This window comes from Balaenoptera borealis (genome assembly GCF_965194805.1).
Source record: "Balaenoptera borealis genome assembly, chromosome: 9".
Taxonomy (NCBI): Eukaryota; Metazoa; Chordata; class Mammalia; order Artiodactyla; family Balaenopteridae; genus Balaenoptera; species Balaenoptera borealis.
Genome location: NC_138873.1, coordinates 49,749,651 through 49,767,043, shown reverse-complemented (window position 1 = coordinate 49,767,043; position 17,393 = coordinate 49,749,651). Strand labels below are relative to the sequence as shown.

General features: G+C 40.7%; 1 protein-coding gene across 9 annotated transcripts in view; it reads right to left on the bottom strand.

The window, feature by feature from the left end:
- METTL24 (methyltransferase like 24) overlaps positions 1–17,393 on the bottom strand; it is a 180,951-nt gene that overhangs the window by 129,270 nt on the left and 34,288 nt on the right. For all 9 annotated transcript variants that reach the window (XM_082404870.1, XM_082404871.1, XM_082404873.1 and 6 more), the window contains exon 3: positions 2,995–3,134. In XM_082404870.1, coding sequence (XP_082260996.1) covers positions 2,995–3,134 — 140 coding nt within the window. The remainder of the gene's footprint in view (positions 1–2,994; positions 3,135–17,393) is intronic.

The window sequence follows — 17,393 nt, the reverse complement described above, 5'->3', positions numbered from 1 at the left end:
TGTGCTAATTAAACTATTAAAAGATAAAAATTTTGGCTCTGGAGCTCATTCATTCCTCTTGAAATGCTCAGGGCAACCAGAAGTCCCAGATTTTCTGCCTAAGATATTGGCTCTTGTTGCCTAACCATGTATCATGTATCAAATTTTCTTCTGTCTCACATTGAGAATCTGTCTTCAAACCAAATGGTATTAACATGTCAGAGAACTAAAGGAGAGATGAAAAAGATTTACCTATGTATTATCCCTTCTCAAGTTTTCTCTTCTATTCCCACTCCTACCCCTGAAATATAATCTTTGACATGAAGGATAAAAAGGTGATTTTCCCAATTCACTTCAGCTACAACCCTCATCCCCACCCCATCTCCCCACCATCACCCCTCCACCTCACACACAAGAAGACTTTCAGGGCAGGCCCCATCTGAAGTCGTGCAGTAGACAATATTATCATGTGAACCTGCAGCCTCTCGTCACATCTCTTCTCTTTCCCCTTCTCCATAACATAACCTTCCTTTTCAGTGCCTTCCCCTATCTTAATTGGTCTATTCTTCCCCTTTTCAAAACTAAAAAGAATCTTCTTTAAATTTTCAACTGAACTTTACTCAGAGTATACTCTCCTAGAAAAATGTCTTTTACATTAACTGCAGAATAAAAAGCTTTGATTCTTAGTAAAGAAATTTCAGACATCAGAGAGAAGGTAGAGGTGATGGCTGCTTCAGTTCTTGGGAGTGGAAGAAAGGTAGGACATGGATCAGAAGGAGGGCATTCAGCCTCGGCTTTCTGATCAGTATGTCCTCAGATCCCTTCTTCCTCTCACCCCCAGAAGGCCACCACCCCCCCACCCTCCGTTGCAGCTTCATTCATTATGCTCAGGATAGGAATGGCTGCCACAGCCCTGAGGTTTGTAGCACATACTGCCTGGATGTGGGCGCCCCGTGACCCACCTGCCACCTGCCCTCCCCACCTATCTCACAGCTATCCCAACATGCCTAAATGCTTGCACCTCAGGACCACCACTTCTTCCCTCAGCATCAATTGAGGTGTTGTCAGTTGGCTATTTACCTGCCCCTGAAGCAAGCAATTCACCTGAGAAGATTCTCAGGTGAATCCTGAGTAACAGGACAATCAACATAAACATCCACAATCCAAAGCATCCTTTTTTAGGACATAAGAAATATTTTCTTTAATTTCCAGTTTTCAATTAAGCATTGTTAGGTTTTAAATCAAATGTTGGCACTTAAAATCTAGTCATTTCTTTTCCCAGTGGGATTCAACTGCTCCTATCTGCTCTTTACAAAGTTGATTTTGAATAGTGAACATTTACATGAAAATAAGAAACTCCCTTTTTTACATGTAATAATCTGAAATCTCACAGCAGAACCACTTCATCTAATGGCTCTGAAGTATAAGGAAAGCAAAAAGGAACGTGAAAAATATCCCCCAAAAAAGCTTTCGCAGTTTTGTTTTACACAGTTGTATGCTTTAAATGAAATTATTCCGGGGTGTAAAATATTAACCAAAACATAAAGGCAGTTTGGAGCAAGAAAATAGGACTAAGCTGAGATCTCTAATTTGCATGTAGTACTATGCAATTATTTTTATGACCTACTTTCATACATTGTTAATATGATATAAATTAAACTCGACTGTCACAAGTTCCCATTCTTTATCCAATCTTGCATCATAGCTGGTAGGCTCCCAGAAAAAAGAGCTCTGTTCTAATCAACTGGCTGAGCAACTCATTTCCTAATCTTCAGGCTCCTAGTTTAAATCACAGCAGAACCAGCTTCCCTCTTTAGTCTTCTTACCTCAAGCAATCTTTCTGTAGCAAATATATATTTAGTGCCTACTGTGTACCACGCTCCACTGATATATACCATGGCTCTTCATTTAACCCATAGAAGAATGTCTCCATTATCCTGAAACTTATTTCAAACTTGTTGTTTTTGCTTTTGTTTTAATCCACAGTGACTCTAAGAATCCTTGTTCGGTGAAGTTTGACATCGGTCGTGATCCTCTACGCGTTAGCACCTTTTGGTGGGTCTCCACAGCACCCAAAGGTCAGCTCTGAACCCTTATCATCTAGGATTCTGGGTGGCAGTTGTCACTCATGAGCCTGAATGTAAATCATAGAGGAGATGAAGCCTATCGGTGAGGAACAAGCAGAGGACACTTGTGAGGGTCCCCAGTATTTTGTAAAGGACTCCAGGGATCTTGCCTGAGAACCTAACCACACAGCTTCTAGAGTCGATGCAACAGGGTATTCCAAACAAAAATAACCTTCTCCTGCCTTTTTTTGGAGACATATATAATTTGCAAATTCTCAGGACTGTTTATATGAATACTGATGCATTTCGTATATTTTTTTATCTAATCTCATTATTTTATATTCACCCTTTTACAAAAAGCTCTCTATATCTATGCATACATTTAGGTCATTTTCAGCCTGAATAACTGAATATCAATATTTCCCCCAGTTTTGACAAAATCTCATTATTTTCATAGGAGTTCCCTCTTCTTTCTTTTTTCAGTGTAAAAGTACACACAGATTTACCATTGGCATTAAACATAAAATAAACATAAAACATAAAAATCCAACAGTGGCCATTTGTCTTGGGTCACTCATCATAACTGAGTATAAAATTTCTAATATACTCACTGTTCTTTTTTTTTCTAGGTGCATTCTTAATACTTTTCTGTTTCTAATAAGAATGCTCTAATTCTAGCTGAGAATCATTGGCTTCACCAAGAGGATCATCATCATGCTGAAAATGGAAGTTGTCAACTTACTACCAACAGAATGGGAGACACAGTGGCCCTGGCCACTGGTGCTCTGCAAGTGCCCACAGTTACATAACAGACAGATGAGTCTGAAATGATGTCAGGAGAAGAAGCATAGCACCCGTATACCCTGCAACCATTCATAATTTGTGTTGCTGAAAAAGCCTTGGCTGCCTGCAGGAACATTTTTTGTTTTCTGCTGTAAAATGTACTTACCCTAAAGAATAGAGGCGGCACTGCTTGTTGCGAATTTGATGAGCTAAGCCAAACCTGTCATCAAGACAGACAGACCAGGGCTTTTTTGAAGGGCTGGAGTCAGTAGCCAGGCTGTCTGTGCTCACGTGATCACACGCAATCTGTAAGGATTGGAAATCAATGTGAATAATTTAAAGCACTGGGTGATAGATGGTAGGTAGAGACTTAACTGCTTTCCCAGTCCCTGAAAACCGTAACGGGAGAGTTATGTCCTTCTCCACTGCTAACTACTCCCCTCCCCAGGGAATCACAAGACTGCTGTAAAATGTTTGGAGGCATTCCAAATACTAGATTATAAGTAACCTCATGGAGACTACAGGCAGGTTTGAAGGGAAGTTAAGAACTGCTATAGCCTTGTGCACAGAGTATACAGGGGAGAACAAATCAGGAGCAAGGAAGGCAGGGAGGAAAAGTCAGGAAAGCTCTGCAGAGGTGTGTTAGTCTTGGAGGAGGAACAGAAGTTGACTAAGAGGCTGAGACCAAGAAGGGCATTCCAGACATGGAGAACAGTGCTCCCAAACCACAGAGGCCTGTTACCCACAGCATTCCTATTAGAAGTTGTGAGATATGACCAAGAGCATAGATCTTCGAAGGATACAAGATTATCTACTCTTTATCTCAGGCAGATAAGGTCAGGCCACCATGGTCCGACCAAGTATGTGTTAACCAAGGTAAACAGCTTGGGGTCAAGTGAGACTAATGCATAGTCCCTACTAACAAGACAGTACCCTCTGTGATACACTGGTCCATTGAAATTCCTCCTGGGGGGAAAGGGCAAGAGCCCCAGCCAGGAAGGAGGTTTTCCAGAGCTAGCCAAAGCACCTCTCTTAACTCATCCATCAAAATTAGATAAGAAAACCAAAAGGAACGTGGTATCTAAGTAAAGTGGAAGGAAGCCAGTCTCTAATTTCAAATGCACATTAAGTAAACATACTTAGTGAGGAATTCTGACTTGTGTTTGAGGCTGGCACAGTGTGCACAACTGAGGCTGTTGGAACCAAAGAAAACAAGTTCTGTGGCCAAGGTATTTATCTTACTGAGCAACAGTATTTCCGCCTAATCCCTCAAAACTCTCATAGTCATCATGATGCTCCATGAATCATGCAGCAGCTCTTGCTGTCACATCACAGACAACACACCACTCCAGATGCAAAGGAGGTTTTGAGGTTCATTGCTTTAATGCATTGGAAAACATAACAGGACAATTTTCTTCTTAAGAAGGTACTCTAGACTTGCCCAATCCTTTTATTTAACTGATTTTCCAAAATGTTAATCTGAAAAGAGCATATTACGTGGAGCCAGCATCTCCCTTATTCTTGCTGTAATCTAGGGCTGGCCTGGCAAAATCATCCTAGCACTATCTATCAGTGACTGAGAGAGAGCCTTCTGCTAGAATCTGGACATTTTATAGGAAAGCTTAAAAAGTGAAATCCTAAATAGTTAACTGTTCTTTTCTTTTGATGAAATAAAAACTCACATTTTAAGGCAAGAAAAATTTAAACATGAAATTTTATAACCCACCACTTGCCTTGTATGTGCAGACATCTTTGGTGAACTTTATGTACAATGCCAATACATCTTTCCCCTTAAAGATAGAGACTGGTGCAGAACAGACTGGGTCAGATGACCTGGGGAGATACTGGGCCTCAACTAATGGAAATTCTTAGCTTAAATACTTACTTAGGACCTTATTAATGTTACTAGCTATATTACTTGTAGTCTGCCTATTTTGCAAGATAATTGTTTCTTGTAGTACTACCATATGTGTGATGGAGTCTTCAATAAAATTAATGATGATTAGATGACTTGAAACAATTGACCAAATATATAGTCCTATAAGATCAAAGATTGTAATAGTGTAACTCTGGATATGAGAAGCAACAAGAGCAAGCATTTCCTAGACCATAACAGACTAGAAAGACAGATGGTCCAGAGGCTTTTGACTATAGTTAACAGGGCCAAGTCCAGTAATAGCACATTAAGTAGCCTATCAATGAAATCCTTGACTGAGCTGGGAATAAGCATTCCTAGTGCTGTGAGACAAATTGATCATGAAATGCCTCCCAAACCTTGGTCAAAATTAAGACCAAAAAAAAAAAAAAAAAAAAAAAAATTAAGACCAAAAGGGAGGGGATTGTAGAATAAAGAATGTTGCCCACCACCTAGTTCTACAAGAATCTCATTAGCCACTGCAGTCACTGACCTACAATACACCCTGAAAGGAATTCAGGGCAAAAATCAGGATGAGACATTCTGTGCTCTGGAAAAACTGGCAGAATAGGCCTTCAGATAGTTAGATATTTTCAGGGGAAAATGTATGAATCCTGTTTCTTGCATCTGCCCATACTCAGAAAGGCACTAAAACTATTAACTAAGATACCTGTTCCTTGCTATTAATAGTAACTTTCTACCAAGATGTGTGCTTGATTGCACAGACCCCTTTGTCAAAATCAAATATCTACTAACCTCCTCAGAATAGTCCTCAGAGCTGGTTATCTCCCAGGTTATAATCCTCAGTTTGGCCTGAATAAAATTTTCCATTTTTTTCTCAGATTCACTATTGATTAATTTGTCAATATCTTCAACCCAGTATCTTTCTCTCAATACTTCTCTATCCACAACCACGGTTTAAAGAAAAAAGTGATAATGGAAAATGGAATTGAATCTTCTCTCAAGCAACTAGTACAGAACACACTTATTAACTAGATCCATCAACATGTTAATTTGTATAATTCATTTCCTACGATTCTCCCACAAATAAATGGAAATTATGCCTCTGCCTGCGCACTTCTTGCTTCCACTCACCCACCCAAAGGAGAAGCTGCTAATCTAATTAGTCAAAGCTCAATGTTCATCTGGCTGGTTTTCACTAGTACGTAGATTATGATGCCTTCAACCTTCACTGGAACTTGGTTCCACGCCCTGGCTCCTGCAGGCAGTTAGTTAAGCCTGGGCAGTTTGGTGGGCCCCAAAGACGTGCCTGGATCTCCTAAGCCTGAACCTTTTGTTCTAGGGCAGCTTCCTGGGGGTATTTTTATTAAAGTGGTATGATGATTTATTTATTAAAATGGTATGATGTTTTGCTATTGTTTCTTTGTATGTACTCTCCCTAAGAGCCCCCAGAAGACAGATCAGGAGATGGACATTCACAGGTACTTGTTCATAGTACCCTCCCAACACCATTTAAACCTAACTCTAGCCTCTCCCATTGTGTTTCTCAAGGTGTGGCCCACCTACATTCTGATGGATGCGGGAGTACTTAAAAATGCAAATTCTTGAGTCCCACTCCATTCTATAAAATCAGAATCTTTGAGGTCGATGCATGTGAACATGCATTTTAATAAGCTCCCCCAGGTGACTGTTACGCAGGTGGTCCTGTGAGTTTCCTGGCAGCCTTTTGTAAAGTCCCACTGAAATGTTCCAGCCTGGCCTCACCTGTGCCTTAGCAAATTAAGGGAAGAGGCTACACCTGGGCCAGAGCTTTCAACTGAAAACAGCAGCCTCTCCAACCTCACCCCTAACAAAGGGCCAGACAGGCAGCCCCTACAATTAGCCAGAGGCCCCCAAGAGTCCAGCAAGTATTAATGGTCAAGATTCAGGGCTGGAGAGGAGCTTCAAGATGACGGAAGAGTAAGACGCGGAGATCACCTTCCTCCCCACAAATACATCAGAAATACATCTACATGTGGAACAACTCCTACAGAACACCTACTGAATGCTGGCAGAAGACCTCAGACCTCCCAAAAGGCAAGAAACTCCCCACGTACCTGGGTAGGGCAAAAGGAAAAAGACAAAACAGAGACAAAAGAACACGGATGGGACCTGCACCAGTGGGACGGAGCTGTGGAGGAAAGGTTTCCACACACTAGGAAACCCCTTCGCGGGCGGAGACTGCAGGTGGCGGAGGGGGGAAGCTTCTGAGCCGCGGAGGAGAGCGCAGCAACATGAATGAAGAGGGCAAAGCGGAGAGATTCCCGCACAGAGGATCGGTGCCGACCAGCACTCACCAGCCCGAGAGGCTTCTCTGCTCACACACCGGGGCGGGCGGGGGCTGGGAGCTGAGGCTCGGGCTTCGGAGGGCGGATCCCAGGGAGAGGACTGGGGTTGGCTGCATGAACACAGCCTGAAGGGGCTAGTGCGCCACAGCTGGCCGGGAGGGAGTCCGGGAAAAAGTCTGGAACTGCCAAACAGGCAAGAGACTATTTCTGGCCTCTTTGTTTCCTGGTGCGCGAGGAGAGGGGATTCAGAGCACCGTTTAAAGCAGCTCCAGAGACGGGCGCGAGCCGCGACTATCAGCACGGACCCCAGAGACGGGCACGAGACGCTAAAGCTACTGCTGCAGCCACCAAGAAGCCTGTGTGCAAGCACAGGTCACTCTCCACACCTCCCCTCCCGGGAGCCTGTGCAGCCCGCCACTGCCAGGGTCCCGTGATCCAGGGACAACTTCCCCAGGAGAACGCACTGTGCGCCTCAGGCTGGTGCAACGTCACACCGGCCTCTGCCACCGCAGGCTCGCACCGCATCCGTACCCCTCCCTCCCCGCGGCCTGAGTGAGCCAGAGCCCCCGAAGCAGCTGCTCCTTTAACCCCATCCTGTCTGAGTGAAGAACAGACGCCCTCAGGCAACCTACACGCAGAGGCGGGGCCAAATCCAAAGCTGAACCCCGGGAGCTGTGCGAACAAAGAAGAGAAAGGGAAATTTCTCCCAGCAGCCTCAGGAGCAGCGGATTAAAGCTCCACAATCAACTTGATGTACCCTGCATCTGTGGAATACCTGAATAGACAACAAATCATCCCAAATTGAGAAGCTGGACTTTGGGAGCAATGATATTTATATATTTTCCCCTTTTTGTGAGTGTGTATGTGTATGCTTCTGTGTGTGATTTTGTCTGTATAGCTTTGCTTTCACCATTTGTCCTAGGGTTCTGTCCATCCGTTTTTTTGGATTTATTTTTTACTTTAAAAATTTTTTTTCTTAATAATTATTTTTTATTTTAATAACTTTATTTTATATTATTTTACTTTATTTTATTTTATCCTCTTTCTTTCTTTCTATTTTCTCTCCCTTTTATTCTGAGCCGTGTGGATGAAAGGCTATTGGTGCTCCAGCCAGGAGTCAGTGCTGTGCCTCTGAGGTGGGAGAGCCAACTTCAGGATGCTGGTCCACAAGAGACCTCCCAGCTCCACGTAATATCAAATGGCGAAAATCTCCCAGAGATCTCCATCTCAGTGCCAAGACCCAGCTTCACTCAACGACCAGCAAGCTACAGTGCTGGACACCCTATGCCAAACAACTAGCAAGACAGGAACACAGACCCATCCATTAGCAGGGAGGCTGCCTAAAATCATAATAAGGCCACAGACACCCCAAAACACACCACCAGACGTGGACCTGCCCACCAGAAAGACAAGATCCAACCTCATCCACCAGAACACAGGCACTAGTCCCCTCCACCAGGAAGCCTACACAACCCACTGAACCAACCTCAGCCACTGGGGACAGACACCAAAAACAACGGGAACCACGAACCTGCAGCCTGCGAAAAGGAAACCACAAACACAGTAAGTTAAGCAAAATGAGAAGACAGAAAAACACACAGCAGATGAAGGAGCAAGGTAAAAACCCACCAGACCTAATAAATGAAGAGGAAATAGGCACTCTACCTGAAAAATCCAGAATAATGATAGTAAAGATGATCCAAAATCTTGGAAATAGAATAGAGAAAATACAAGAAACGTTTAACAAGGAACTAGAAGAACTAAAGAGCAAACAAACAATGATGAACAACACAATAAATGAAATTAAAAATTCTCTAGAAGGGATCAATAGCAGAATAACTGAGGCAGAAGAATGGATAAGTGACCTGGAAGAGAAAATAGTGGAAATAACTACTGCAGAGCAGAATAAAGAAAAAAGAATGAAAAGAACTGAGGACAGTCTCAGAGACCTCTGGGACAACATTAAACGCACCAACATTTGAATTATAGGGGACCCAGAAGAAGAAGAGAAAAAGAAAGGGACTGAGAAAATATTTGAAGAGATTATAGTTGAAAACTTCCCTAATATGGGAAAGGAAATAGTTAATCAAGTCCAGGAAGCACAGAGAGTCCCATACAGGATAAATCCAAGGAGAAACACACCAAGACACATATTAATCAAACTATCAAAAATTAAATACAAAGAAAACATATTAAAAGCAGCAAGGGGAAAACAACAAATAACACACAAGGGAAATCCCCATAAGGTTAACAGCTGATCTTTCAGCAGAAACTCTGCAAGCCAAAAGGGAGTGGCAGGACATATTTAAAGTGATGAAGGAGAAAAACCTACAACCAAGATTACTCTACCCAGCAAGGATCTCATTCAGATTTGATGGACAAATAAAAACCTTTACAGACAAGCAAAAGCTGAGAGAGTTCAGCACCAACAAACCACCTTTACAACAAATGCTAAAGGAACTTCTCTAGGCAAGAAACACAAGAGAAGGAAAAGACCTACAATAACAAACCCCAAACAATTAAGAAAATGGGAATAGGAACATACATATCGATAATTACCTTAAATGTAAATGGATTAAATGCTCCCACCAAAAGACACAGACTGGCTGAATGGATACAAAAACAAGACCCGTATATATGCTATATACAAGAGACCCACTTCAGACCTAGGGACACATACAGACTGAAAGTGAGGGGATGGAAAAAGATATTCCATGCAAATGGAAATCAAAAGACAGCTGGAGTAGCAATTCTCATATCAGACAAAATAGACTTTAAAATAAAGACTATTACAAGAAACAAAGAAGGACACTACATAATGATCAAGGGATCGATCCAAGAAGAAGATATAACAATTGTAAATATTTATGCACCCAACATAGGAGCACCTCAATACATAAGGCAAATACTAACAGCCATAAAAGGGGAAATAGACAGTAACACAATCATAGTAGGGGACTTTAACACCCCACTTTCACCAATGGACAGATCATCCAAAATGAAAATAAATAAGGAAACACAAGCTCTAAATGATACATTAAACAAGATGGACTTAATTGATATTTATAGGACATTCCATTCAAAAACAACAGAATACACATTCTTCTCAAGTGCTCATGGAACATTCTCCAGGATAGATCATATCTGGGGTCACAAATCAAGCCTTGGTAAATTTAAGAAGATTGAAATCGTATCAAGTATCTTTTCCGACCACAATGCTATGAGACTAGATATCAATTACAGGAAAAGATCTGTAAAAAATACAAACACATGGAGGCTAAACAATACACTACTTAATAACCAAGTGATCACGGAAGAAATCAAAGAGGAAATCAAAAAATACCTAGAAACAAATGACAATGGAGAAACGACGACCCAAAACCTATGGGATGCAGCAAAAGCAGTTCTAAGAGGGAAGTTTATAGCAATACAATCCTACCTTAAGAAACAGGAAACATCTCAAAGAAACAACCTAACCTTGCACCTAAAGCAATTAGAGAAAGAAGAACAAAAAAACCCCAAAGTTACCAAAAGGAAAGATATCAGAAGATCAGATCAGAAATAAATGAAAAAGAAATGACGGAAACGATAGCAAAGATCAATAAAACTAAAAAAGCTGGTTCTTTGAGAAGATAAACTAAATTGATAAACCATTAGCCAGATTCATCAAGAAAAAAAGGGAGAAGACTCAAATCAGTAGAAGTAGAAATGAAAAAGGAGAAGTAACAACTGACACTGCAGAAATACAAAGGATCATGAGAGATTACTACAAGCAACTATACGTCAATAAATTGGACAACCTGGAAGAAATGGACAAATTCTTAGAAATGCACAACCTTCCAAGACTGAACCAGGAAGAAACAGAAAACATAAACAGACCAATCACAAACACTGAAATTGAAACTGTGATTAAAAATCTTTCTACAATCAAAAGCCCAGGTCCAGATGGCTTCATAGGCGAATTCTATCAAACATTTAGAGAAGAGCTTACACCTATCCTTCTCAAAATCTTCCAAAATATAGCAGAGGGAGAAACACTCCCAAACTCATTCTACGAGGCCACCATCACCCTGATACCAAAACCAGACAAAGATGTCACAAAGAAAGAAAACTACAGGCCAATATCACTGATGAACATAGATGCAAAAATCCTCAACAAAATACTAGCAAACAGAATCCAACAGCACGTTAACAGGATCATACACCATGATCAAGTGGGGTTTATTCCAGGAATGCAAGGATTCTTCAATATACGCAAATCAATCAATGTGATACACCATATTAACAAATTGAAGAATAAAAACCATATGATCATCTCAATCAATGCAGAGAAAGCTTTCGACAAAATTCAACACCCATTTATGATAAAAACCTTCCACAAAGTAGGCATAGAGGGAACTTTCCTCAACATAATACAGGCCATATATGAAAAACCCACAGCCAACATCGTCCTCAGTGGTGAAAGACTGAAACCATTTCCACTAAGATCAGGAACAAGACAAGGCTGCTCACTCTCACCACTATTATTCAACATAGTTTTGGAAGTTTTAGCCACAGCAATCAGAGAAGAAAAAGAAATAAAAGGAATCCAAATTGGAAAAGAAGAAGTAAAGCTGTCACTGTTTGCAGATGACATGATACTATACATAGAGAATCCTAAAGATGCTACCAGAAAACTACTAGAGCTAATCAATGAATTTGGTAAAGTAGCAGGATACAAAATTAATGCACAGAAATCCCTGGCATTCCTATACACTAATGATGAAAAATCTGAAAGTGAAATTAAGAAAACACTCCCGTTTACCATTGCAACAAAAAGAATAAAATATCTAGGAATAAACCTACCTAAGGAGACAAAAGACCTGTATGCAGAAAATTATAGGACACTGATGAAAGAAATTAAAGATGATACAAATAGATGGAGAGATATACCATGTTCTTGGATTGGAAGAATCAACATTGTGAAAATGACTCTACTACCCAAAGCAATCTACAGTTTCAATGCAATCCCTATCAAACTACCAATGGCATTTTTCACAGAACTAGAACAAAAAATTTCACAATGTGTATGGAAACACAAAAGACCCCAAATAGCCAAAGCAATCTTGAGAACGAAAAATGGAGCTGGAGGGAATCAGGCTCCCTGATTTCAGACTATACTACAAAGCTACAGTCATCAAGACAGTATGGTACTGGCACAAAAACAGAAATATAGATCAATGGAACAGGATAGAAAGCCCAGAGATAAACCCACACACATATGGTCACCTTATCTTTGATAAAGGAGGCAAGAATATACAGTGGAGAAAAGACAGCCTCTTCAATAAGTGGTGCTGGGAAAACTGGACAGGTACATGTAAAAGTATGAAATTAGAACACTCCCTAACACCATACACAAAAATAAACTCAAAATGGATTAAAGACCTAAATGTAAGGCCAGACACTATCAAACTCTTAGAGGAAAACATAGGCAGAACATTGTATGACATAAATCACAGCAAGATCCTTTTTGACCCACCCACCTCCTAGAGAAATGGAAAAAAAACCAAAAATAAACAAATGGGACCTAATGAAACTTAAAAGCTTTTGCACAGCAAAGGAAACCATAAACAAGACCAAAAGACAACCCTCAGAATGGGAGAAAATATTTGCAAATGAAGCAACTGACAAAGGATTAATCTCCAAAATTTACAAGCAGCTCATGCAGCTCAATATCAAAAAAACAAACAACCCAATCCAAAAATGGGCAGAAGACCTAAATAGACATTTCTCCAAAGAAGATATACAGATTGCCAACAAACACATGAAAGAATGCTCAATATCAATAATCATTAGAGAAATGCAAATCAAAACTACAATGAGATATCATCTCACACCGGTCAGAATGGCCATCATCAGAAAATCTAGAAACAATAAATGCTGGAGAGGGTGTGGAGAAAAGGGAACACTCTTGCACTGTTGGTGGGAATGTAAATTGATACAGCCACTATGGAGAACAGTATGGAGGTTCCTTAAAAAACTACAAATAGAACTACCATACGACCCAGCAATCCCACTACTGGGCATATACCCTGAGAAAACCATAATTCAAAAAGAGTCATGTACCAAAACGTTCATTGCAGCTCTATTTACAATAGCCAGGACATGGAAGCAACCTAAGTGTCCATCAACAGATGAGTGGATAAAGAAGATGTGGCACATATATACAATGGAATATTACTCAGCCATAAAAAGAAACGAAATTGAGTTATTTGTAGTGAGGCGGCTGGATCTAGAGTCTGTCATACAGAGTGAATTAAGTCAGAAAGAGAAAAACAAATACAGTATGCTAACACATATATATGGAATATAGAATATATATACAGAAAAAAAAAGGTCATGAAGAACCTAGGGGCGAGATGGGAATAAAGACACAGACCTACTAGAGAATGGACTTGAGGATATGGCGAGGGGGAAGGGTAAGCTGTGACAAAGTGAGAGAGTGGCATGGACACATATACACTACCAAACGTAAAATAGATAGCTAGTGGGAAGCAGCCGCATAGCACAGGGAGACCAGCTTGGTGCGTTGTGACCACCTAGAGGGGTGGGATAGGGAGGGTGGGAGGGAGGGAGACGCAAGAGGGAAGAGATATGGGAACATATGTATATGTATAACTGATTCACTTTGTTATAAAGCAGAAACTAACACACCATTGTAAAGCAATTATACTCCAATAAAGATGTTAAAAAAAAAAAAGATTCACGGCTTTGAGGTTCAGCTGCTCCTCCACTAAACCTTGAGGAGTGGAGTTTTATTCTATTAAAGTTAATACTTTAAGCATTTCTTCTTCTTCCACAGACTTCGTCTTGCACAGATATCCCTATTGGAAAAACATTCTTTTCCATTCAATCTCTGCTAATGTTCCCCTTTCCTCTCCTAGCTCAAAAATAGAACACAGAAGTTTTTCCATTTTAACCATTTATTAACCATCTCATTTATAGACATTAGCTTTTGAAAACAACTAGGAGTAAGGACTCAGTAAAATTCAGCTCCTAAAAATTAATTAAATATTGATTTTTCAAACTTTCTTGTTAAGATTTATGGCCAAGGCTTCAATGAACTCTCTTGTGAGCAAAATCAGCGAGGGCAGTAAGTCCTAGCTAAGCTCTAACTCAGGTAATTATGGGTTTTTTTCTCCCTCTCTCTAATTCCCCTTGTCATTTTAGCCATATAAACAGAATTAAGCCTGGACAAAGGAAAACAGACTCCAGGAAAAAATGTTTTCTGAAATGCTTTTTAGTTATTTAACTTGAAGGGATCTAATTTATTTTCCTTTCATTTTGTATCCCAAAAGCCTGAATAGCATTTCTGCCAACCCATAAGTAGAATCTGGCAAAGGGAGCCCTTAAATTTTGGGGACTTGGCAAGAATCGCTTCAATAATCAAACTGTATGTTAATGAAATACATTATTTTGAAAGGTAAAATATCAAGGAAAGGGTTGTATTTTTGTTGCCTTTATCCCAGTTTGTGTGTGTGTGCATGTGTGTGTAGCAGTAAATATAATAGAAACTATTGTTATAAATTTGTAAAATCTGAATCTCTAGATCCGTAGGTTCTTATGTCATTCTTACAATCAGTTAGATGGTTAGATGATTAGATAGATAGATAGATAGATAGATAGATAGATAGACTGACTTTAAAATGTATTTTTTCTTTTTAAAACAGCAACTGTTGCTTAGATTAATTTTGTACTGCAAGCCATGCTTCCTGAAGGCATATGGTTCGGGGGTTGCCATAAAAAGCTGGATCTGGAGCCTTCCTTTAGAACACAGCACTGGGTTTATGATTTAACTGTTTCTTGTTAGCAGCAGTGTATCGTCTACTCCAGAACTCAGAGATGTAACCATGGCCTTTCACATTAGAAAACAATACCTAGTAAAAACTGAGCTTGATGTTATGCCTACTCTACCCGAATACCTTGCTCTGTGCTTCTGTTCCCAAGCTCCTTTGGCCTGGGGAAGTTTACCCACCCCATCTGTCCACCCTGTTAGAGAACACACAGTTCTCTTGCATCCTAGCCGTTCACCACTGTGGGGGGGATATTTAATTCAGTTTTGACATCCCAGCCAGTGCCTAGCACAGCGTCATCCACAGAGCAGGCACGCAACAAATGCCTGCTGAATTGAGGAATGAATAAATCAACTGATAAACATATCAAATGCTAGGCCTTGCTGTAAAAGCTTGAACACGGATTTGAGGGAAATATATATATATATATTAAAGCAGTGTAAGAGGATGGAGGTGGGATTTGCTTAAGTACCTACAGAGGGTTTTTTTTTGTTTTTTTTTTTCCCTTGCCCATTATGACTCACTACTGCTAACTATGAAAATTTTAGGTAATAGTGACTCTAATATTCTGCCAGCTTTGTAGGCTTTCATTGTCAAGATGAGTTCTAAATGAGGCATAAGCTCCCAAAGCAGCCAAAAACTCTGCATTACATAGAGAGGGGGAGGGAGCACTGGTCAGTAGGATTCTGATTAAACCAGTTAGTGTCATCTCTGAGGAGCTCCCACCTGCTGGTCTAGTGACTCGGAAGCACACAAAAGCACAGGACTTTAACTGGGTAAAATGACGTCTGATTACAAAACAATTGTGAGGTCTAGAACTTTATCTTGTTCTTTCTAGAGGATTAAAAATCTTTTAGCGAGCTTTAACAACCAAATCTCTATTATTATACTCATCAAGCTGAATAATAATTATATGTCCATTTATCTACCTTCCCAACTAGTTTGTTAGCCACCTGAGGGCAGAGACTGTATTCCCAAGGCCTATGTTCCTGGCACATAGTAGATGCTCAGTAATACTTGGTTAATAACAATTCTACACTAGTCTTAATAAAGTACAGGCTCACAGAGCTGGAAGGGACCTTAGAAATAATTTGATACAATCTCTTCGTTTTCAAGATCAGAACAGCCAGAGCCAAACAAGCAAAATAAACTGCCCAGGGTCACAACATTAAACTACCTCACAGGATGCTTTTTTTTTTTTTTTCCTAAATTAATTAATTAATTAATTATTTTTGGGGGCTGCATTGAGTCTTCATTGCTGTGCGTGGGCTTTCTCTAGTAGCAGGGGCTGCTCTTTGTTGCAGTGTGCAGGCTTCTCATTGCGGTGGCTTCTCTTGTTGCAGAGCATGGGCTCTAGGTGCACGGGCTTCAGTAGCTGTGGCGCACGGGCCCAGCTGCTCCGCAGCATGTGGGATCTTCCCAGACCAGGGCTCGAACCCGTGTCCCCTGCATTGGCAGGCAGATTCCCAACGACTGCGCCACCAGGGAAGCCCCAGGATGCTTTTTTTAAAGAATTTTTTCCCTCTCAGCCCATAACTCATAGGAAAACTCCAAGAGGGGCTTGAAATAACACTTTCATGCCTCAAGAGCTTCTTCTAAGTTAACATGCCTTTTATAAGTTACAGAACATTAACCTGAAATACATATAAAATAGAATTTAGAGGCTTTCATGTGGTCAATTTATACTGGGAGGTGAAGCTCACAATTCTCAAATTCAACTCATAAATTTAACACCTCTCATTTTTCTCTAGGGCTTTTAAGGGCTTCTTAAAGTCACAGTTAAGAGATCCAGCTTCTTATTCCTCGTGTAAAACCAAACTATAAAATTAAAATTTCAGTATTTTAATTGTCTAAGTCCACCAAATTAATTTGCAGCAGCAAAATAAGATGAAATTATGTAAAGCACAGGGACCAATTTATCATCCCATTACTCATGATGAATTCAACAAGCTTTTACTTCCATGTCTAGGTGACAAATACTAAAATTCCTGGTTGTCTGACTGCATCATATGAGAAATGGGACTTTCTTTTACCGCTAAACTAGCCTTCTAAAATTCCAGAAATATATGCTCTCCCATGGATGAAAAACGGGCTTGGCCACCAGTGAGGTTTGGGAGGGGAAGTGGGATGCCAAGAGCTAGTGGGCCGAAGGGAGATCAAAAGACCCAGGGACCCCCAGTGCCATACCAGCTCCACAGTGCAGCCTCCCCAGCTGCAGCTTCACAGGCAGTCTGAGTTTCTAATTTACTAGCACCTCTCAGCTCAGGGCGAACTTTCCCTCGGGCCTTGATTTTCTTTTCTGTCTCTCTTTCCTCAGGATCAGGCTACTTGAGAATGGAACCTCCTGATTAATGTGTCAAGAGCCATAGACTCTCCTTAATGGAGGGTCTCTGCCTGCTCGGGTCGCCCGGGCAGGAGCTGCCACAATGTGTTAAGTCACTAATGAAGGCCAGTGCTCAGTAATGATTTAAAGTGCCCTAAGAACAGAGAGTCTTCGGATTCAGTAAGCTTCTCTTCCTACTGCCTGCAA